Source organism: Rousettus aegyptiacus, unplaced genomic scaffold (genome assembly GCF_014176215.1).
Source record: "Rousettus aegyptiacus isolate mRouAeg1 unplaced genomic scaffold, mRouAeg1.p scaffold_m13_p_16, whole genome shotgun sequence".
Lineage (NCBI taxonomy): Eukaryota > Metazoa > Chordata > Mammalia > Chiroptera > Pteropodidae > Rousettus > Rousettus aegyptiacus.
Window position 1 is genome coordinate 11,276,050 of NW_023416291.1, and position 23,561 is coordinate 11,299,610.

At 46.5% G+C, this 23,561-nt stretch overlaps 1 protein-coding gene across 1 annotated transcript in view; it reads right to left on the minus strand.

The window, feature by feature from the left end:
• MAML3 (mastermind like transcriptional coactivator 3) overlaps positions 1 to 23,561 on the minus strand; it is a 352,983-nt gene that overhangs the window by 122,881 nt on the left and 206,541 nt on the right. Inside the window, exon 2 of the mRNA XM_016154034.2 lies at positions 14,599 to 16,098. Within this exon, the coding sequence (XP_016009520.2) occupies positions 14,599 to 16,098 (1,500 nt within the window). The remainder of the gene's footprint in view (positions 1 to 14,598; positions 16,099 to 23,561) is intronic.

Below are 23,561 nucleotides of genomic sequence, written 5' to 3' on the forward strand. Positions count from 1 at the left end.
CTAGTGCTAGATGCTGTATATTTTTTTCTCACGTACAACTTCTCTCAAAAAATGATTCATCCACTCATGGTTTACACTGGATGTGGACGAACCTGAAACCCATAGTAGTCCTTTATTTCTACACGGAAAGACTTCTTTAACTGAGCGCCCAACTGACAATTAAGCCAAAGTGTTCAAACTATCACCTTCGGTCACCACATCCTTTACCGACAACCGATGGCCAGCCTCGGTTTTTTTTTAAGTTACTAGTTTAAAAGTCAAGTTTGATTCCTCGTTTCCTCCCACGTCCATGGTCATCTCCACCCATCTCTTCCTTTTTCTTTGGGTCTATTGCCAGGGTCACGTCCGCCGGGTCCTAATTACCTTGTGCCGGGTGTGCCGGGTCCTGGCCTCCCTCGTGCCCAGCACTTCGACCAAGGTAAGTTCTCTCCTCTTTTCACGAGCCCACGGCCACTGCCTGCTGCTCCCTGTGTCACAGGGTCGATGTCGTTAAGACCCGGCCGCCCTCCTCGCCTTCGCTTCTCCCCCCAAGGCCCCGTCTCCTGCTGCCCCTCGGCTCGCGCTCGTTCCTCATCAACTCGTCGCAGCCTGCAGTTCCCAGACTCCCTCTTCGGAACGACGGCGGTGCATTACGAGGAAAGTAAATCAGAGGGCAGGGCTGATGTCTTCTACACAAGAACAACTAGGACATAAATAAGTTCTTCTTCCGCTTATACTGCAGTTACCAGTTGTAGCTAATTACTTACTATATTAATGGGGGGGGTATCGTTGTTACAGATTATTAATAAACACTTTATTTATTTTGGTTTTAAACACATTTGAATCTTCACCAGTTCGGCGAAACGTGTTTCTAACATGAGGAAGTCAACCTCGAGGAATGATTTTCTCGTAGCGGTATTTCTCATTGAGGTACATGCATTTCCTTAATCCAAAAGATAGCTAGTTTTCTCAATTAAAAGGTATACAAAAGACTAACCCTTGAATTTGATTATGGTACCTTGGACAACATGTCATTCTATTGACCATAAATGGGAATCTGTGTGGTTATTATTTAAAATTTTTTTTTAAAAAATCCAGCTTTCACTAGAGGATGAACTTTGTAAGGGTGGGGACCATGCCTTTTTCGTCTTTTGTGATACTCACAGCAAAGAGACGACAGCCTTCTGTGTACGGGGTCCTCAATAAATGTTGCTAGGCGATTCATATTTGAGGGGGAAATGGAGAGAAAAGCCCGAAGGACTTAAAGGATTTGCATGTGTGCACCTTGCTGTGAGTAATGCGAATGTGGAGAGATGCCTATGTGGTCAGCATGGGGCGCGGAGGGCCCTGGCCCCTGAAATATTCAGTCACAGGAAGTTGGAATGTGGCTGACGGCGGTGCCCGGGCTGGGGGACGGAGAACGGAAGACCAGGGAGACGTGTGGGAGGAACTCTGCGGTACCCCACGGTGTATCCCAGCATTGCGCATGCCACCCCGTCGGGGGGACTACTTCCACAGGAAAGCCAGCACGGAGGACACAGGGAAGGGCAGAAACCACTGGCCAGAAACAAGAAATGCCATAATGGGAAAAGGGCAGGGAAAGACTTCTTAAAGCAGAAGTGGAAAGTCAGGTAACCAGCAAGGCTGGGCGCAGCGTAAACAGGTCATAAAGAGCCCAGATGCGAGATCCTCTAAAATTTTATCTTCTGCATTAAATGAAAGCAAAGGCTTCCTTACATTTGACCGCAGAATTCTGCACTAATTCTCTGCCATGAGGCACAGCTTTGATATCAAGTCTGGGGCTGCAAAGCGAAAAGAAACAAATTTCTGGTGCATTTGGAGTCTGTGGCTTCCTGCTCCGCCCCCCTGTCCCTTACGCGGGCATGACACCTCGATGCACATAATCCCCAGGAGGTTCCGCTCGTCCTTGCCAGCTCGGTCCTTCCCATCCTAAGCTTCTCTGTGCCAATACCACTTAAGCACTTTATGAAATGTCAAAAGCCTTTCCTGGTAATTATGGTGTCCACGAACAGGTCCAGAGAGTCTTTCAGAGGACAGGACCGATTCCCCCCTCCCCCAGGGCATGACTGGACTTAATGATTTGCTTCAAAGGACTAGAATAAGGAAGAAGAGAGGGTGTGTGACTTCAACGCCAAGTCATAACAGGCAATGGCGGCTTGGCTCCTTCCTTGCTCTATTGTGACTCGCTCTCTCCGGGCAAGCTAGCTGCCATGTTTTGAGAACACTCGAGCAGCCATATGGAAAGACCCCTGAGGCAAGGAAGTGGGGTGCCATGGGAGGGAGCCCCTGGGAAACAGTCTGCACCCCAGTTTTGCCTCATGACTTGGCAGCAAGGCTCGTGAGGGAACTTGAAGCAGAACTACCCAGCAGAGCTGCTCCTGGATTTCCTCAGAGCTGCGTGGCAGGCACGATAACACTTTTCATTTTAAGCTGTTAAGTTTTGGGTGTGATTTGTTACACAGCAACAGATAACTAATACAATACATTTTCCAACAGAGCTCTTGTTTATTTGGGAGTTAAGTTTTAAAAGTCTGACTGAAATACCTGTTTTAATCTAAGTAACCCCTCAAAAGGAAAAAAAAAAAAAAGCAGTTTAAAGTAATAGTAGTTTTCATTATTTTGGGAATACTTATTTACCTGTTCCTAACACATAAAAAGGACAGATGTTGTAAGTGCTCAGTTGAATTAAATGCCGCCTTCATGTTTAGCTTCTGATTAACCAAGGCAAAGACAAATAATTTCTCTCATATAATAAGGTTCCAGAGACAACTAGAGCGCTAGAAAGCACTAGAAATCACTAGAAAGCACTAGAAAGCCTCTAGGAGTGTGAGAGGTGGGATTGTGGATAGATTCTTTTTCTTGAGGTGTTTTCTTCATTTAAGATCATTTAACACAAATGAACAAAACATGTGCCATTTTTATATTATATGTTAAGATATTCTTTTAATAAGTAATTCTTACTTTAAACAGAGGTAAATTCATAAGGGAACAATCTTCTCATAGCCAGATGAAAGAAAACTTTACGATTATTTAATAGTTACTAACAGTTGGTTTTTGAAGGTAAATTAATATACTTTTATCACTTTGTTTGCAGTCCCTGTCCATGTAATTTCACGCATATGTGATAAAATATTTCTCCCAGAATCTTTGCATCTTTGTATGCCCAATGCCTAGACATATCAGGTATATAATAAATGTCTGTTGAATGAATGAATGAATGGATGTGAATGAATGAAGCTGGCTTAGAGGAAAACTGAAGCATAGTCTCACTTTCCTAGAGGATTAAAAGGGTGTGACTAGTATATGATGTGTTTAATGGTCTAAAGTTAAAAAATGCATATCGTACGTACTATGGGTCGGATCGTGTGCCGGATGCTTTACATAAATTAGGACACGGCTCTGCCGTAATAACCCTGTCATTACCATCCTGTTTGCTAGACGGAAACCCCAAAGCTCAGAGAGGTCAGGTCAGCTGCCCGAGGTCCGGCCACTAAGGACGCGGTCAAGTCAGGATCTGAACGCCTGTCCTAGCTTCAGGGCCAGCTCCCGGGGAAGCACTCCACCACCTCCCTACCCAGGTGCTTCCCTAACCGATCTCCTGAGCTGCGGCCAGCGCCCCCGAGACCAGCGAAGGCGGGAGTGCGGGGGCCGGTCCCGCCCAGGCCCAGAGCACCGGGCCGTGCCGCGGTGTTCCGGGGAGCTGGGTTTATTCACGCGCTTCTCTCCCAGGCCGCCGGTTCACCACGCTGCCAGCTGTCTGATTCCCCGCGTTCACACAGAGCTAAGCGCTCCTCTCTAGCCACACACCTCTCCCCCTCCGCCCCCGACGTAATTAACGAAGCTCATCAAAACCCTGGAAAACGAGCCCAGAGCACCAGCCGCTCGCACCGACATGGTGAGAGCCCGGAGCTCCCCACCTGTGGCCACAGGATGTGTGTGGGGCCCCAAGGCCACCGCCAACACGACATGTCCACAACAGGGCAGGTGCGGAGGAGGGCACGGACGAGTTCTTTTCCCAACAAGCGGCCACGCGACACACAAATGGCAGCGGGCCACACAGAGCAGGTGAATGCTGACGACAAGGGCATGCACTTGCCGCGGGCGGGCTGTCCAGGGGAGAGGGCTCAGGGCCACTCCGAGGCGGGTCCCCGACCAGGCAGAGGGCCACGGGAAGCTCTCGTCTGCTCTGTCCGGTGTCGGGTTATACAGCTTTTTAAAGCGACATGAAGAGTCAGCGGCTCTGGGCATTTTCTCCACCTCTGGTCCTGCCGATCGCCTTTCTGACCACAGAGAAGACTTTTTTTTTTTTTTTGGTTGTTCTAGACCTGTCCGGTCAAACCCCTGGGACTGTGAGCCCTTCCAATGTGACTGGTCCAGCTGAGGCGTGCCGTGAGTGTAAAAGACCCATCAGATTACAAAGACTTGGTATGAAAAAAAGGAGGTACAGCATCTCAGTAATTTTTATGTTGATCGCATGTTGAGGTAATAATATTTTAATATATTGGGTTAAATAAATCGGTTTCCCCTGTTTCTTTTTGCCTTCTGCAATTGAAAATTTTAATCCTAACCCCACAGTTTGCCGTATATTTTATTGGATGCTGCTGCTCTGGAGTTTGGGACAGGTAACCTGTCGGTGCTCTGGGAGGGGTACAAAGGCCACTTCATTTTCAAGGCATTTTCTCTAGGCTTTTCTGCCGCATGAATGAAGATCCTACTACAGCCGATCTCGAGACCAGCAGCATCCGCCATGAAGGCCGCTTCCCAGTCAGCCGTGAACCAGCTGCATTTCGGGGCCTTCGGTCAGCCTTAGGCCCCGTGGCTTTACTCCACGGCCATGAACGGTCAGAGCACGAGCATGCCTCGGCACCGAGCGGCACACGTAACTCAGACTCGTTTCTCCGACGGAGAAGCTGCCTCTCTCCTCTGCATTTAGCAGCATGTCGCGAACGAGCAGGGGGGCCCAGAGCCCCACGTACGGCTGTGCGACTTGTGGTCAGCACTACAGTGTCAGGCGGAGGGTGCGGGGGTGGGGGTGCGGCTGCCGTCGCACCGGGGGTGCCCGAGGGGCAGCGGCTGTCATCTGCTCAGAGGAGGTGCCTTTTCCTGATTCTCACCAAGGCCTGAGGGGGACGACTCCTACACCCAGAAATGACCTTTTTTCCTTGCACCATGGATGAATGTCAGCTTAGTATTGAAAGTACTCTCGGCCTAACAAGCTGATGAAAACGTCCTTTGTAGGAACTGGCCAGAGAGCCCAGTGCCGAAAAGTAGCCCAAACAAATTTTCGAACGTCTCAGATGCAAAAGCAATTACAGAATGTAGCCACGTTCAAAAAAACCTCTCCTAGGAAATCATAATATTAATAAATGGGAGTTATCAGTTTGGATATAATTTGGGGTCGATATGGACCGCTCAGTAAAAAAAAAATGTACAGGTAACCTACATGACCTCATGGATTGTATTAACTAATCATGACAATGTATTGGAAATCTAACTAACATGAGATGTATTTTGATTCTTTATGCACTAGGTCAGATATAAACCATTTGGTGTCGTAAAGATTAATTCCATAGAAACTTGCTCGGGAACTAAGATGTAATAGACTACCTTTGTACAGGACGATAATTTTTTTCCCCTCAAAGAGCTTTGCAACGTCTAGAAAAGCCCAAAGTTGCTGTGAATAGCTAGTGAATGATATCATAATAAGTTTTAAAGCCTGGAACTCTGTTCCTTCCATATATTTGCATAATGACCATCTTTAAAGAACTCTCTCTCGAAGTAGAAGATGTGACCAAGAAAATCCTCATAATGGAAATATTAAGCAAAAGGAATATTTAATTGTCTGTTACTACTCTGACTAATGAAAAGAACCATTTTTATAGTAATATGAAGTTACTGAAAAATAAACACACGTAAAAACAAAAAGTCCAACTATGAGACACCAGAGTAGCTGTTTGTGGCTCCATTTAACAAAATTTTAAAAATAACTGATGTGAACTTGCTTCATACCTTCTGCTGAGTGTGGAAGAAGCACCTTAACAAATAGGAAATGCGCATCAGAAGAATAAGATAAATAATAACAAGTGTTTGAAGTGTTTTGAAATAGTCAGACTTATGCATGCCACGACCATCATCTTTCAGAAACTATTGTGCCACCTTCGCATTTAACCTTACGATCAAAAACATTCGATTCTTTTCCCTTTCGTCTTATCACGTAGTCAACCATCAAGTTCTCGTATTTCTTTCCTTTAAATTCTGCTATACTTGTTTTCCCGTAAATTTTAGATGCCCCGGCCAGATACTCTTATTGTTTCACAAGTGAAATAGTAGAAAGTCCCTAACAGGTCTCTCAAATTAGTCTCCAAGTTACTGTTCTCCAACAGGAAACCTCCCCTCCAGCCTGGCTGTCATCGGCACTGTCTCCTTCAAGAACGGCCCTTGGCCCGCGTGAGGGTGCGTTTCCATGCCCCCTCCATCCCCCTAAATCCCATTGACCTCGAAGCTCATCTCCCTGTCGAGCCTGCTCTCTCCCACTCCAGCCTGGGCCGGCCCTCGCCGGCTCTCTGCCCACGAATCTGATCGGAATTCATAAGGTGGCACTTAACCACTTGCCGCCTTGTGTCGATCTGAGGTATACGCTCCTCATCTCCCCAATTAAACTGCACATCGCCAGACACCGTCGAGGGCATCATTCCGGTATCTCTTTTTAGTCCATGATATTTAGAACTTTAGGAGCGACTGTGCATGGGGAGGGTATGCCAGGTCAAGTTTCGTAGTTAGGCTCTAGGCTCCTGCCAAGACAAAATAAAGCTGATCTACTGTCTTCCATTTGAAGGCACTGGATATCCACCCACTGGGGGCCTCAGGCGGGGGCCCAGGGCGCAGTGAATGAATGGCCTTGAAAGGAAGGGAATCCACAGCTCGGGAAGCAGGATGAAATCGGGCATCTGGCTGAGGCAAGCCCTTCTCAAAGCCCAGGAGCCCGGACGCCAGCCTTGATGCAACCGTGTCAGAGCACGGAACACCGAACGCCGCCCTACTGACTGACATGCTGGGGAGCGGTCCTGCCCCGAGGCAGATGCCCCAAAAGAGGGCCTGAGTAAGTAAGCCTTGCACTTCCTTTAACGTGTGCACGCCCCGCTCCACGGCGGTCTCTCTTCCTGTGGATACTGAGGAGGGCAGCGTGCACACACACAGACCACGCCCGCCCTCCGGAGGTCTGGATACCAAGGCAGAGGGATGAATGAGTGGCCGGCAGCTCTCTCGGGGACACAAAGGGGAGTTCCCCCTTCGCCATGGTGGGAGCAGGGCAGGTGGTGGAGGATGCGCTGCTTGGCCCTATTAAGAAGATCAACAGGAGTAATTCTATGATTTACAAAACGCAGCTAATATGCACACGATTTGATGCCTTAAAAAAATTTATATTATATAAAAAAAAAGAGAGAGAGAAAGAAATCCATTAAGCGCAGAACAACCTAATTTTTCCATCTTACTTGAAATGATACAAGCCTTGGACCTTACAGAATTTATAGTTCCACAGACAACAACTGCCACATTTGAGCATATACAGATATTAAGCAATGACATAAACACAGGTCGGGCATAGCTGAAGTTTCAGAGTTCTCTTATGTGCTGTTTCTCCATTGGAAAACGGTGGTGGTGAGTGGCGGATTGAAATGCCTCCTCCCGGGTCTCATCCCAGACCTACCGATTCTGAATCCTTGGCAGTGGAATCCGATTACCTGCGTCTGGACAGTCTCCCCAGGTGAGTCTTAGGCTCACGAGTTTCAGAACCACCGTTTGATGGGTGGTAAGCTCTCTCGGTAAATAAGGATATTCCTGTCTTACGAAACCTTTAAAGAGTATTCTGCCAGGGGCTAATTAAAACCTCTTTCCTTCTACACTACGATTTATTATAAGATGAATCTCTTCCGCAAAACTTTTCCTTTTTTTTTTTTTTTTTTTTGCTTTTCATTCCCAGTCCCATATTTCTGGGACTCTGAAGAACGTCAATCAGGATTTTCAAAATATGTCAGTTTGTGTGTGGAAACGATTATTATACCCCTCAGCAGGAACATTTCATTTAGCGTCTGCATTTCTGTAGCAGGTCTGCCCACTGCTGTCTGCCCAGCTGGGGGGCCCTGGGTTCAGGGGTTCAGGCAGTGACGAGTGCTCTGTCAATACTTTACCTTGCCTCTGAGTTGCCAGATACTCTTGGCTTAGTCGGGGTCATGGAACCTAAACTGTTTTTATAGTCCTTGAAGTCAGTTAATATTTTCAAGATTCTAAAAACTACTCAGTGATTACAGTCACGAGGCCTCATGCTGAAACGGCGTGCTGCTGATCATGCGGACAGTGCGGGCCTTGTGAGTGAATGTGTTTGACGTATGTAAATTTCATGTTAAGCGAGCACTTCAGGTTTTATGAAACCAGGTCTATTAACGCCCAAAATATTAGGAGTGTAATGTGAAATGTGCTGTAAAATGTAAATTTCGATATTGGATAGTATTTGATATTTAGATCGATACGGAAAAGCCTCTGGTAGATTGCACGCCTACCTTCATCTTGGCTTTCTGCAATGCCCCAGTACAATGACAATAAAGGAATAAAAATGACATAAATATTCGAGAACAAAGAGGATGGGAGATGGAAATAGCAATCGAAAGGATGTCAACCAAATTCTGGAAGATGAAAATCAGATGGCTGAATGGTAAACGACTTAGCGGCTTAGAGAAAGCTAAATCTAATCCTGCAGGAGGGAGAGCCAAAAGATGGTTCAAGCAAAAGAATGTGATGAAGTCTCAGGAACCAGGAGCACCTCTGGAAGCCAGGGCGAGGGTGCACAGGAAAGGAAAACTGGCTAAAGTCCTGTTTAATTAAGAGGTGGATCGGGCGCCCTCCCCCAGACCAGAAGGAAGAAGGTGTGTTATTCTCTGGAGAGACTAAGCCACAAGGCTCAGAAATCCAGGATCCCAGCCCCAGCCGAGGGTGGGCCGAGGAGCCAGAGGACAACAGGGAGGTTCAATTAGAGTCTACACAGTATTTAGCGACACACCCTTCACCTCACCGCCACCTTCGACTCCATTCCTTTGCTCAGCGCCAGAAAGCCAGGCTCCAGATTTACAAATCTCAGTAATGAGACTGAAGGCGTCTTTTCTGATTGGTCTTCAGGGGGCAAAAAGAAATCTACAGACATCGATCCAGTGAAACGGCTGCGGTCTAGCCCAATCCCCATATTGCAAAGCCCCACGTTTGACAAGGCCTGTGAAAGCATACAGAACAACTAATTAACTTTATTGTGCCTCGCTCTTAAAATAAACAGACACTTGAGAAAAGTTTCTCACATGAAAGAAAAAAAATAAAATGATCATATGGGAAAAGGTGTTTGGGAGAAACTGATAACACAGGGTCACAAAAAAACTTAATTTAAAAATGATAATTAATATCCTTAGATTGAAAGGGGTGCCTCAGAGAATAAGAGAGAAGTTATGGAAATTTAAAGTGTGATAAATATTTTATCACATTTAGAGTTGGAGGATAAAGTTAAGGAACTCTCATGAAACACAGAAGAAAAGGACTAAGATATGGAAAGCTGTAAAGATATGAAAATTAGAGAACAATTCAAGAGGTCCAGTACATGATGAATAAAAGTTCCAGAAAGTTAAAAAAGAGAAAAAGGAAAAAATTATCAAAGAAATAATATAAGAACAGATCTTAAAGATTCGTGTTTCCAGATTTTTAAAAAGAGGCATTATCGATTCCATGGAAAACAAAAAGTTATGCAAGAAAGGAAGTCGAACCACAGTATACTACACAGCTAACCTGTGATGTGCTGTGCAAACACCAGTCAGGTAAACATGAAATACTTTAAAAACCATAATTTGTGATATATCTAGCTATACGGAGTATGGGGAAGAGAAAAAAGAGATTATGTGTGAGGAGGGGGTTGAGTTTGTGAAAAAGGAGCATAAGTGAGCTAAATCCTCATCTTCTACAGAATCAGATAATTGAAACATTGAGAAATCGTTTATGGAAATAAATAAGAGGAAACTTCATGAACTGGAGTGATCACCTCAGGGGAGCAGAAATGAAGAATGAAGGGGTGAAGCTGTGTTTTCTCATCATAAGCCTCACAGAACTGTTTGACTTTCTGAGCTACGTCATGTATTATTTGGATAAAATAAACTGTACATTTTAAGAAACCTACGCAAAGGCACACCAAATTTTCGAAGTTAAGAAAAATGTACCTTTGATGAGATGTCCATGATGACTGTTAATACCGGAGCTCTGTTCTTTCTGAGTAGATTTTTACAGCTAAAAAGCTTATGATAATACACCTTACATGGTACCCAATGCATGTCGGCAAAATAAAATCAGAAGGAGAAAACATTCTTTAAAACACACGCACATTTGTACTCATTCTGATACACACGGCCACATACAACGAACAAGCATGTAAAGTATTAAAGTATAAAGTAGCAGAGTCATCCTATGAAGGCAACCACTAAAAATTCACATCATCTTTGGGAAGCTATTCGCGTTCCCCCAGCCCATGTAAGTTATTCTTGGGCTCCAGGTATCCCCATAACCCCCCTTGAGCACTCAGCGGACGTTGGCTTTGGTTCACGCCTTTCATAGTTGCTTCGTTGTGCTTTTTCTGTTTGTCAGAGACTGAAGTGTGCCTTCCCCACAATCTCATTGCTGCTCCGCTAGTTCAAGATAACCACCTCCTACTGAAGGATTTTTTTTTAGACTTGTCTTTCCAGTTCTTCCGTTTGATCTCAAAAGCAGCTCTGTGTTACTAGTGCTAATACTCCCTCCATTGGAGCTGAGAATCCGCTGTAGACACATTTTTGGCCTGAACTTTGATAATTGCCATGTTTAATGATTTATTAAACATCCTTATGTTTAAGACGCCATGTTAGGTACTCTGCAAAAAAAGTGTGTGTGCGTGCGTGCATGCGTGTGTGTGTGTGTGTGGACAGAGAGAGAGAGAGAGAGAGAGAGAGAGAATATCTTGTCCTTGAGAAACAACGAAATTAGGAAAAGATATACTAGATTGACATGACCAAAGTAAGTTTAGTTATTTCATCACAGAAACACGTATTTTAAAAATCAGAACACAATCTAGAAGGTCCAATATGTGATAAACAGAAGTCCCAGAGAGTAAAAAAGAGAAAAAGAGAAAGAAGTGATCAAAGAAGTAATGTAGGAACATAACCCAGAGACGATCGAAAGCTTATGATAGAAGTTTTACTGATGCTTTCGTTGTTACTATTTGAGCTCAAGTTTTATTGGAATTAAGAGAAGATGAGAAGGAGTGAAAAGAGGAGGTGGAGAGAAAAAGGGTAAGAGACTGAGTGTGGGGAGAAGGGTTTTGGAACTGTCTTCTAAAGCAGGGATTCACAACCAATGCTATATATAAATGGAAAGGAAACAATGCTATCACCTGAATCCGACCTACGTACCTTTAAGATTCATGTTCCAGCAAACGGGATAAATAAGAATTTTCTTTTACGGAATTACCAAAGTATATACTTTCTTAAAATAGGGGATTTCCTTTCCTTAAAAAGTATTTTTCCTGATGGTAGAATTAACATACAGGTGTGATAGAAAATTTAGAAAACAGTAATCATTCATGATTTTATCACCCAGATATACCATTCCAAATATTTTAGTTATAATTTTTTTTCTACATGTATTAAAAAAACACTATCTAGATTATAACACGCAAGCTGTTGTATGGTCTGCTTATTTCACTCATCCTATGTGCATTTCCATGCGATAAATCACTAAATTGATTTTTAATGTGCATGATTTTCATGTACATTATTTTTCCAAAATACTTGTTTAGGTTCCAATTTTTCATTATCATAAGTAACACTATGAGCATAATCTTTGTATATAAATCTTTGTTTAATTCTTTAATTATAAGGAATACTACACAAATTCTGAGAAGTAAAATTTCTAGATAAAACATATTCAAAATTTTTAAAAAAGGGGTATTTTTTGTTTCTTTCTATTTTTGGTCCCTTTTTTTTAAATATCCAGGAACTAAGTGAATTTCTATTCATTTCTGAGAGAAATGGCATTTTATGCAAATATCCCAAATAAGTAAATATCTGCATACAATAATTATCTTGAAATAAATGTTCTAGTGTTATTGATGCTAGTCAAGTCATTCATTAAAACTAAATGTTGTTGATCATGGCCCTCGTGACCAACAAAGAATAAAGTGAATTTTCACTAGCAACAGCAGAAAACAAATTTGAACTACACCTATGCATAATTATGTTTTCTGTCTCGCCTGTAATTTGTGCACGTATTTGTGCAAGGTACTCACATATAGTGTAATTAACTATTCTGAGAGCTATGTAAATACTGCTCCACAATCAGGTAAAAGTATGAAATAAATGGTATGTTTGCAGAAAGATATTCGCATGTTTATATGTGTGTTTTGAAGCTTGTTTTAAACAGTGGCAAGTTAATATTTCATTAAAAAGCATGTTTGTGCTCAATGGTTCTTTATGGTGAGGAGGTCATTATTCTCAGGAAGCATCGAAAAGGAAGAGTCTGTCCACCTGAAAGTACCTTGTGAGATGGGAAGGGCAGACCAGACGCCCACAAGTTTAATCCAGAAAACCATCACTTTTCATTTCTTCACCTGACTGAGTCCTTTCAAAACATGACCTCTGCAGCCCGGGGCTTCAGCTACTCATAGGCACGCATAAGGACCTGAAATAAGTACCTTCAAGATTCATGTTTCGGCAGAGACAAGAACTGCATCCCAAGTTAGCAAATTCCGAAAGACATTTAGCGAGGGTGGGGAGTGAGGATGGATTCACGTCGTACCCACATGTCCGCAGAGCCTGTGAGTTGGAATTAATCATCTTTGGTCTGGCTCACAGGGAATTCGTTACTGCAGCTGGCGTGAAAACGGCGAACGTAGAAGTACAATTTGTATTAAGATTAACACAACGGACCATTCGGACGGCTTGCCATCTCATAAAGCTCGAACACATCTGGGCGACAACGAACACCCCCGTACATTGCCGATATTTTTGCCTGCTTCGGAGCTTAATATCGAGGTGTAAAAAATGTTCCATTTTTCCAATGGTACATACTTCTTAATGAAACCAAGATAAAACATAAAAGTTCACATTTCAATGATGTTTTTCTACCAGCTACTGATTGCAGTTGATGTAAACCAAGCTATATTTTTATCTCTCCAGACAGAATTTTTTTTAGAGCTAGTCGGCATGTGCAGACAAGAAACCACTGTGAGGTTTTGGGGTTGGAAGGCTGCGAAGGACAAGCATCAAGCCACAGAGCTCAGGCCTGTCTCTGCAGGCCAGCACCACCTCCAGCTCTGCAGCCTCCATCAACTTCAGGGGGGTTGGGTAGACGTAGGGGGCCACATGACAGGAGATACAAGATGCAAAGAGCCTCCCTAGTGATGCAAGATCCGCCTGCCTTACTTCCCAGTGCATCCAATTGTAGACGCATATTAGACACATATCCAAGCACTAGTTAGAACCCATTTGCACATGCGGGCCCCTAAAGCAAAGACTTTTCTACAAACTCTCCAACCACAATGCAAATGTCAGCATCTCCCACAGGACTAGGGAACAAAATAGAAATTGGCAGTAAAGAGATGGCTCGCGAACTCACCCATGTGTGAAGAAGGTCAGGAGAACCAATGCATTTCCCTCCTCCCCCTTTCATTCGAGGTAGAGGAAGAGTTAAATTAAAGGCGCTTTGGCCGCTCGCCACCCTGGGCAGGACGAGGAGAGTAAATGCTTGTCTGCGAGTATTCGCTCTCCCATCCGTTGCCACTCACTTTTACCACGGGTCACCGAGAGCCCTACACCCCTGGACCAGGATGCCGTGACGTGGGGAAGAGGAGACTTTACTCTGAGACCGCACTAAGATATATTCGCCATCAAATTTCCCTGAATTAGACCTGAATACATGGGAGAGGCTTTACTGCGCGCCCAAGCCACGAGGTCGAAACAGCTTCTCATCCTGTTAGCTCAGCAGCAAACCTTTGAACGCTGAGTGGTCCCACAAAAATCTATCCTCCAGTTCGCTTCGAAAATACAGGGCACTCTCCCACATTTGAACATCGAGAATCCAAATTTCCGTGATTCATAATTTAGTTAGACAGGTGGAGGTTGTTCGGAGCCTTAAAAAACCTATAGGGATCCCAAAGCGTCTGGCCTTCCCACCACCCCAGTCTAGGCCTGAATTCAGGAGCTCCAGGTTTGGCCCTGTGACCTCTACAGCACTGTCCCTCCCTCCCGTGAGAACTTTCTGTAATTTATCGCTTCTTATCTGCTTGTCGGAAATAAAAGAAGTTTGATTCCTGGGGCATCGAATGCAGGAAAGTTCACCGTGTTACCCCTTTCCACCTCTTAGAAGAAAGGAGGAAACCAAAAAGAGAGATAAAAGCCACGCCCTGGCAACTCATGAGGCTGCGCGGGAAGGATTTCCGCAGTCGGCGCACCCCGCGAGCATCGCACCCCGCGAGCATCACACGCCGCCGGCCTCACGCGCACCAGCAGGACGACGCAAAGCCGGGCTCGGCCTCACGCTTACCTGCCCGTGGGACGGGAGCGCAGCGTACGCCAGGGGCTGGTGCAGCGCCCCTTTCTGCTTCATGAGCAGCATGCGCTTCTGGTCCTCGCTCAGGTGCGCCCGGGGCGCCTGCAGCTGTGGCGGCTGCTGCGGCGGCTGCGGCGGCGGCTGCTGGATGTAGGGCATCAAGGGGTTTTTGCTGGGGTTGGCCATGGGTGGCGTCATCCTCTGACTCAGGTCTGCATTGAAATGGGTCAGAGGCTTAGTGTTGCCGTACGTGAGAATATTGTGCTGTTTGTTCAAGGAGTTGGTACCCAGGTTATTTGGCTGCTGATTGATCATGTTCATGTGATTCTGAGGGAGGTAGTTATTCATTGTCGTCTTCTGCAGGTTGTTTGCCATGGGAGGCACTATAGGGTTTTGGTTGTTAAAGGCTTGGGGGTACATCATGGGGCTATTTGGTTTTTCTGCGCTGAAAGCTGCGCCATATGGACTGGACGGGGGCCCTAGCGGAGACCAGCTGGAAGTCTGATTCGAGTGCTGCTGCTTCTGCTGCATGAGTTTGGCCCTTTGCTGCTGCTGTGCGGCCATCTGCTTCAGCTGCTCCGCTGGGGACATGTCGGAGCTGGGCACAGCCACGGGGCCCGACCCCGAACCGGCCACTGTCACCGCTGCCGGGTTGAGGAGATAACCATTTCCGGGCCGGGGTGGAGCCTGGCTGGGAGTGTGGGCTTGGTTGGGAGTCTGCGGGGACTGGACAGCACAGTTTGCTGGCGAGCCGGCGGCGTTTGGAGCGGCGGGAGTGCCGGCCACGGAGGGTAAACTAGGGGCCGTGGAGATGGTAGGAAAGGGAGGACCGGAGGAAGAAGGCCTCGCCTGGGGAGACCCCATGGAGACGTGCGCAAAAGGCGAGTGAGCGGGGTCGCTCTTCACGCTCACGCTCTCCTGGGAGAGCGGGGTCTCGGTCGCCGGCTGCGAGAATTCTGACTCCTTCTTCTCTTCGAAGTCTTCGTTGAACAGGTCCTGTATGTCGTCTTCAGGGACCGTGTTGGCCAGTTCGTCTATTAATTCTTGCCACTCCTGGTCATTTAGGTTAATGTCCGAGAATAGCTTGTTCTGATTCGAAAGAGATGTTTCTGATGTGTCTATGCACGTAGGGTCATCCAGCGGTTCCTGTTTGAGGTCCTTGCTCTGTAGGATGGTGAAGCTGTCCTCCAGGTCACTGCACCCGTTGACAGGAAGTTTAATCTCGGGGAGCCTACCGTTCTTACTCAGATCTTCCAGAAGTCCGGGAGTGTGAGTGCCGCTATTCTGCAAGGGCAAGGAAGGCTTCAGGTCAAGCTGGTGAAGAGGAGAAGCCGAAGGCAGTGGCATGTTGCCGATGGCCTCCATCCCGGTGGCGATGTCCTTTCGCATTCGCTTGCTAGTTGGAGAAAAACTCCCATCGCAAGCACCATTCTGCTGGTCTCCATTAAGAGGTGATCGGGCTCCTTCCAACTTCCTTTTCACAGTCTCTTGGAGCTGGAAAAGAAACAAGAAAGAGGATGACTCAATCTCGAGCCGATACTCCTTAAGCATAGTGGTAGGCGTCGCTAGCATCTAACGTCTAAATGGTTTACGACGCACGGTAAAGGGGCCATACTTCTAATTTCAAAGTTGGCCAGGCTTCAGTTCGAATCCTATGGGAAAAGGTTTTATCCAAAAGCAGAGCGCACAAAGCCAAGAGAAAGAAAACAAGCCAAAAATCGGGGAAGAGAGGCCATTAAAGGCAGAACTTCTCTTATACGGAAGAATCATCTATTATTATTTTCCAAATCAATGCTAAATGTGAAACTTGGACCAAAATGTGTCATATGCAAGAAAGATGTTAATTCTTATCGTAGATTCTTATCATATCTTAATTGAGAACATCAAGGAGTTAAGTCAACAATATTTTAAAGAACACTTAAATCCTCTGCGAATACAGAATTTAATACATGTACTAAATAGCGTAGAAAGGAAGACTGGTGATTAATGTAACCCAAAACTCCCTTTCAGTTCTTATTTTACTTGACCTCCCACCGCCTTGTGACACAGCAGGTGTTTTAAAAGCACGTCTGTTCTAAAAGTACGTCTTTTGTGACAACATGGACGGACATTGAGATGATCATGCTGAGTGAAACCAGCCAGACAGAAAAAGTTGAAAATTACACGATGTCACCTATATGTGGGATGTAAACCTAAAAGCAACAAACGAACAAGACAAACTGAGACTCATGGACATGGACAATAGACAAGCGGTTACCAAAGGGTAGGGGTGGGGGAGGAGGGAGGCAGATGGGGTAAAAGGGTCAAGTATGTGGGGACAAAAAGACGTCTAACTAGGGGAGGCGAACACACAATGCAACATATATGTGCCTTACTGTTGAATCGTACACCTGAAACTCACTGGATTTCTTTAACCAATGTCACCAATAAATAAACAAACAGCAATAACATAGGGGCTAAAAGAGGTGAGTCTGAATCAGCGGGGGCAGCCCCGCTGACCATAAGGACGCCTGGCTCAGAGTCGAACGCTACTGATTCCTGGTCACGGAACCTGGTACCCTGGAGAGCGTGGTGTCCACTCAACGGGACTCGTCTAAGAAGTCTGGTTAAAGAAAGTCTTGCTAATGATACGAATTTCTAAACTATAAACCTAATTCGCCTGCCCGTCCCCTTCCTTTCTGCCAGGAAGGGTCCGTGCGCGAGACGCCGGTGAGAGAGCTTGGCGGAGAATGCGTACCGGCAAAATGCTCGCTGAAAGACAAAAGGAAGAAGGCTAGCTTGGGTGGGAAGGGGATTCAGTGACTTCGCAGAGTCGAAGGCAGGAGGGAGAGCGACGTGGGGGGTGGGCGCGGCGGGAGGGGCGTTCCCCCCCCCCCCCGGCGCTCTCCCCCCGCCGGGCAGGGTGCTGTGCATTATGAAAGCAAGCGAGGAGCGGAGTGGCGTTGCCGCGGACCCCGCGCCGTGGCCTGTGGAGCTAACGAGGCGCTCGAGGAGCCCCGAGTGAAATGACCCCGATCTGGAGAATCCAAGAAGTGCCACTTCGTTGCTAGTCCCTCTCGCAAGGAGAGAAGTCCATTTTCGAGGTAAACAGAAAAGGTCCTTAAGTAAAACTCCAGTCTAGCCTTTGCTCCTACACCTTATGTTTTTAATCACAACACCAAATGCCGTCTGCGGTCGCTTGGTAGAGAAGCCCCTGAATTGCCGATGACAGGGTCCTAACTGGCACACACTGAACTTCAGCTTCAAAAAGACACCGGCTCGGTCCGTCGTAGCAGGCAGACACTGCCAGAAGGTCACGTTATTTATTAAACGAACCAGGAAAACGGGGTTCTGATCACAGGTACGGCAGATCCTCGAATGTAGCTCCGACACATAGCGCTGAGTTCAAATATCGCAGCTTCGGAGCCTAAAGGAGACACGGCTTGAGGCCGTCAGCACCTCCTGAAGCTATGTAAACTTTTAAAAAAAATAAGCACTTGTCTTAAAAATGAATGACTTTATTTTAGCAAGTCCAGGGCCACGAACAGTCTAGGGCCATGAAAGGAATGGGCAGGACAGAGAAATAAAGACTAATGCTCCGTTTGCCCAAGATGATGGACAGACAGGCCGGGCTGGCAACCCCAAGTTCCACCTCTTGGCAGCGGTGTGGGCCTAGCTGGGGCGAGCAGTCGAGGGTAGTCATATAAGAAAAGGGGCATTGGTCGTGCAGTCAGGGCGCCTGGGTTCAAACCCAAGGCCACTCACCTAAGAGTTAAAACATATAAATGTTGCTTGGAACCTAATGCATGTTGCCGTGATACCCTCCACTAGACGGTGAGTTATATGAAGGCTGATTTGCTCACTCTGGGTCCCCAGTAGCTCACAGCAGCCACTCGAAAAATACACGTTGAATGAGTGAGTCCTGGAAAACTTATTTAACCGCTCTTAAGTCTTGGTTGCCTTATCTGCAAAATGGGTCAATAATATCTAGCTCGTAGAGTTCCTGCGAGGATGAACTTCAGTGAAATAATACAGAAAGCACGTAACTTCATGCCTGGCATCCAGTAAGCACCCACTAAGCCTTACCTATCACCGTTTTTAAAATTTGGTGATACCAATCGTTACGACTGAGATGGATTACTCTCTGGATCTCCAAAGCAAGTAGGTAGAATGATGATATTTCTGCTTGCTAGCCTGCAAAACCCTAATGTTTTCCAGGCATCTGGTGAACCTTTTTCAACGTGAACAACAGAAATCAAATTTGCAATTCAAGCCCGAGTCCAAGTGCTAATGCATTCGCGTCCTAGATTATAAAGGAGCACTAGATCGCCGAGGTTCGAATCAAATGCATTTCCAGCATGCGGCCTGAATGCGGCTGCCGAGTGTCTCCTTTTCCTTGCGGACCCGAAGTTCTCTATTGCTGGCCCTTTTAACCCAAATCTTGACATAGATTTTTACACATCAGCATTAGGGAATATAAGAGAGACATCGCTGAAGACATCGAAGCTGTGTTATGATTTTTATGTTTTTGTTCAGTTGTGTCCGAAATAGCAGAGCGATGTCAGCCTCCCACTATCTGTCTCATGATCCCCTGCTGCACGGAAAGGTGGCCTGAGAGCCTCATTCTCTCCTGAGGGTCCTCTTGGGAGGTAGAAGGAGAGTGGGCAGGAAGAGATCCAACCCGTGTGCTCAGAGAAGGCTGAGTGACTCACAAGCGCTCTATTCAGCGAGCACAAGAATGGCCGACTGCATGGGGGAATGTCCTCGCGAGCGCCTCCCCCACCCCCAAGGACGCGGGTCTCAGTCTCCTCCAAAACAGCCTTAGCTTAAGAAGTCCCTGGCCCTTCTGCCTTGCAGAGCTGGAAGCCGCCCAGCATGATTCGTGCCCTCATGGAGGACTCACGGACGCTCCTCACCGAGCATCAGCTCCCTTGCTCCCGCGTTACCGTTACTACGAATGTTTCCTCCCATGAAGGGAAGCCGCGGGGCCAGGAGCTGAGGCGTGCTGTCCGCGTGATGCCCGTGACCCCACGGGCTGCCGCCACGTGCCAGTTACTCCGAGGGAAACGATTCCTCATCCACGCCGGCTGCGACACCTGTGCCTCGTCTACGGTGAGGCTCCACGGCTTGTGCTTCTGTGAGACTGTGTGTGCGTGCGTGCGTGTGTGTGTGTGTGTGTGTGAGAGAGAGAGAGAGAGAGAGACTGAGAGAGAAAGAACAGTGTGGCAGGCCGACATGACACTCAGACCAGCAGCAGTAAGAACAGCTGTGTTTGGGGTTGTAAAGTGCTCTCACGCAGGGCCAGGTTTCCTCCTCACAGCAAACCTTTGGGGCAGGTCGGGCACTGACCTGCTTCGGAGGAGGAATGGGGTGGGGTGTGCGACACCCCTACCACGGAGGAACAGGGCTAAGATTACCAGGCCTCTGCTGACATAGAAGGACCCCATTCCCGGCAGATTCTTAGGGGGTCTCCTGGACTAGTATGTCCATGAAGAAGAGATTCTTTCTTCCTTTAGACTTTCAGCTGTGCTAGTCAGTTAAAAAACAAATGACCCCCAAACCCCCTCCTCCAGAAAACCAAACCAAACCAAACCAAACCCCGCCCCTAATCGCCTTGTCCCTGATTTGGCACGCAATGGGGCAGCATCACGAGGTGTGGGAACGGAGATGAGGCTGCTCCGGATGACGACTTCGGGCGAAGGCGGCGGGGCACACCGCCAGACCCCTGTCCCCTGCTCCTAATGGTTCTAAGAGGCAGGTCGATCACAACCGCAGTCCGACTCGCAGCCCACGCCGCGCCCGCATCCCGGACGGCGGAGCACGGCCGTGCCCCGCTCCAGCGCGCGTGGGGGCGATGCTCCCTCAGCCCGCCGTCAGCGATCGCCCCTGATTCCACTGGGTCCCCATCACCCACGCCCAGTTAAACCTCAAGAGCGATCTGTTCTCCTCAGTAATGAATTTTAAGTCTTATCTCCAACCCCCAAAACACTACTTCGGTTCAGATCATCGACACTTCGCTCGTGGCTTCTGCAGCAGCTGCTTGCTGACTGGTCTCCCTGGCCCGCCAGCTTGCCTCCCCAACAACCCTTTCTCTTTATAACCGTGGGCCTGGTCACGCCCATTCCCCATGTGCAGCTCTTCTAGAGCTGTCCAGTGCCTTCAGCATCATCTAAGGCCAGCACGCGGCCCCCCCACACCACCCCCCAACAGCTTGATCTTCCTCCCTGCTTCCCTCTCTGAGTCTTAGCCATCACCTCTAACCTTCTTACCCTCGCTCGCCCTCCAACACCAATCGACTAAACCTTCAGCAGTTCTCAGGCCATAAGGTGTTTATCCTCCGTCTCTCTCTCTCTGAGCCTTCGCATATGTTATACTCTTATCCTACTTTTTCATCTGACCCATTCTATTTGTCTTTCGCGAGTCAGCTTAGACCTTACCTTCTACACTGCCTCTCTTGACAGCCCCTCCCCACAACTCCTGATCTCGGAGACCCTCCATGTGCTCCCAGGGCACCCTAATACGCATCCCGCTATAACTGCTTTCCTTCGCCTTCACGGGATTATACGGATGGATGACTGCTAGAAAGAGCTCTCAAAGAACCACACCGAGTTAATATGATTGATCCCCAAAGCTGGTCCTTGAAAATATTGACCTGTATAGTGTTTTAATGACAACTGAGTAAATGTATATTTTATTTTGGTTACTTAGAAATGTTAGAAGTGGCTTGTGGACTGTCCCCTCCTTATTAATTTTGAATAAGGATCCAGGGCCTCTATGTTGAAAACAAGGAGAGCCTATGAAGAGAATCATGGAAAGGAAGACCAAAACTGAAACCCAGAACCTACATGTGACATTTCTAAGGTCACACGTGTTTTGACACTTAGGTGAACTCAAAAGGCTAGACATTTTCAGAGTCGGATTTTGAATTTCCACACAATAGCTTCAAGTGTTTTTCGACCCACCAAAGCGCCCCATCCAATCAAAAATGTGGGTGAACTTTCGCCGACGATTAGAGACACAGCTCCTTCCCCAGATTTGAAGACGGGTTGGAATCTCAGCTTGCAGATGCTATAACAAATTTAGAGGCTCAAAGAGAACATTTTTGTCATTTTGATCTGTTCTGGTCAAACGAGAAGATGATTCACTGAATCGATTTTTGTACGGTTCTTCTCTTCTCGCTCTCGCAGCAGATAATAAGCGTACGAACACATGGATAAATTCGACTTGCTTATTTAATGTATTTGATGAGTGACCCAGAATACTCGTGTGTTAGATATTTTAATTAGTAGAATATGAATAGTGTGCAAAACACTTTCAGAACTGTCTTCTACGTTTAAGCACCCTCAGAAAGGATCTTTTGAGGTTTATTTAGAGGTTTAATTTTCTAAACTAGTGATTATCCCATATTAAAGTGACATGGGAAGCTGTGAGAAATGCAGATTTCTTGGTCCCACTTCCAGTTTCTGATGCAGCAGCTTTAGGTGGGCCTCAGATTTGGACACAGGTTGGAGGCACAGGTATCTTAAGAAAGTTACCAAATTTGGTCCAGGATTCTCTGAGGTAGCTGGTCCAAGATGCCCAGTTTTCAAAAATTCCGATCTAGTCTAATAATTCTGTTGCAGTTCTAACATTCTGAATTTGTTGGTTTGGATTTTTTAAAAAATACACATACACACAACCCCATACAATATAAAACGTTCCTGGGTTAATCGGTGACGCTCTTGGATAGCTCATAAACAGGAATATGAAACGGTACTCTAGATGGAGATATTTCAAACCTCCGAGGATCTTGAATTCTGCAGAAGCTTGCTGGACTTATGCAAACTTTTCATGACAATGTTCAGCTTTTATATTCTGGGTGTCTCTGAGCACAGGAATATCCTAGATTGCTTTCGCCCTCCATGTTAAATACTTGTCTTCGTTTTCATTCAGAGAACAACAGGAGTGTTCAGGGCTGGATTCATTCCCAAGATCAAAGACCACACCAGAAAGTGAACGTGTATCAGGCATGTGTTCAAAGTATGTTTGTTTTAAGGAGATCTACGTGAAGGGTAGAGCGGCAAAAAAGAGAGAAATCTTCCCTTAGCTCCTGAAGTCTCCCTTGTCAGCCTTATACTCTCCTAACAGCATTTTAGAGAGAAAACAAACAACTTTGCTACACAAAAAGTCACACGAACAAACACGCACGCACACACCATTTCCCTGAGAGCCGTGGGTTCGAGACCTCTACTTGCACCCATCACAGATTGCAGCTTCTCTGGACCTGGTCAGCGGGTAAGGCTGGGTCACCGGAGGGGCCCCCAGCCCAAGGCGACAGGGCCATCCAGAACATGTTGGGCGACTTCGGAGTGATTTTCAGAAGTGACCATTCCCCGTTTCCTTTCTACCATGAGTCAGGTTGAACACTTTATCCCCAAGTAGCCTGAGGTGTTCCCAAGGGTGGCTGTTAACTCCACTGGGAACATGGATGCTCACCCAACCCCAGCTCTGAGGTGCCAGAATAAGGTCGTCTTTAAAAGCATTTTAAATCTTTTCGCATGCGTGTGCGTGTGTGTGCATGCGCGCCTTGCTTTTTAGGTATGCTTTAATCCTTTAGGTATGCTAAATGTTTAATAAATATCAACCGAGTGTACAACATCTGGAGAATGAACCCAGGAGTGGCAGTCAAGGCCTGTGATATTTAGAAAAGATACGTCCCAAGATCACCTCAATTCTCCATGTTTCCAAATACATAAGTGTTGGTCCAGGTTCTTGGCTTTCTCTCGGTTGAATAAATAAATTATATTTTCACCACAGGTAACATGAATCCTGTGTACTCTACACCTGCAGTTGTTATAAAGTCCTTCACAAGCTCCACACGTGTAGTTTAAATTGGTGCTTCAACAAAATTATCAACTACTCATTAAAACGGATACCGTCATCTCTGCAAAGGCCACGCTTATATGATTGTCAAACCTCCCTGCACGGTTTTCAGTAGA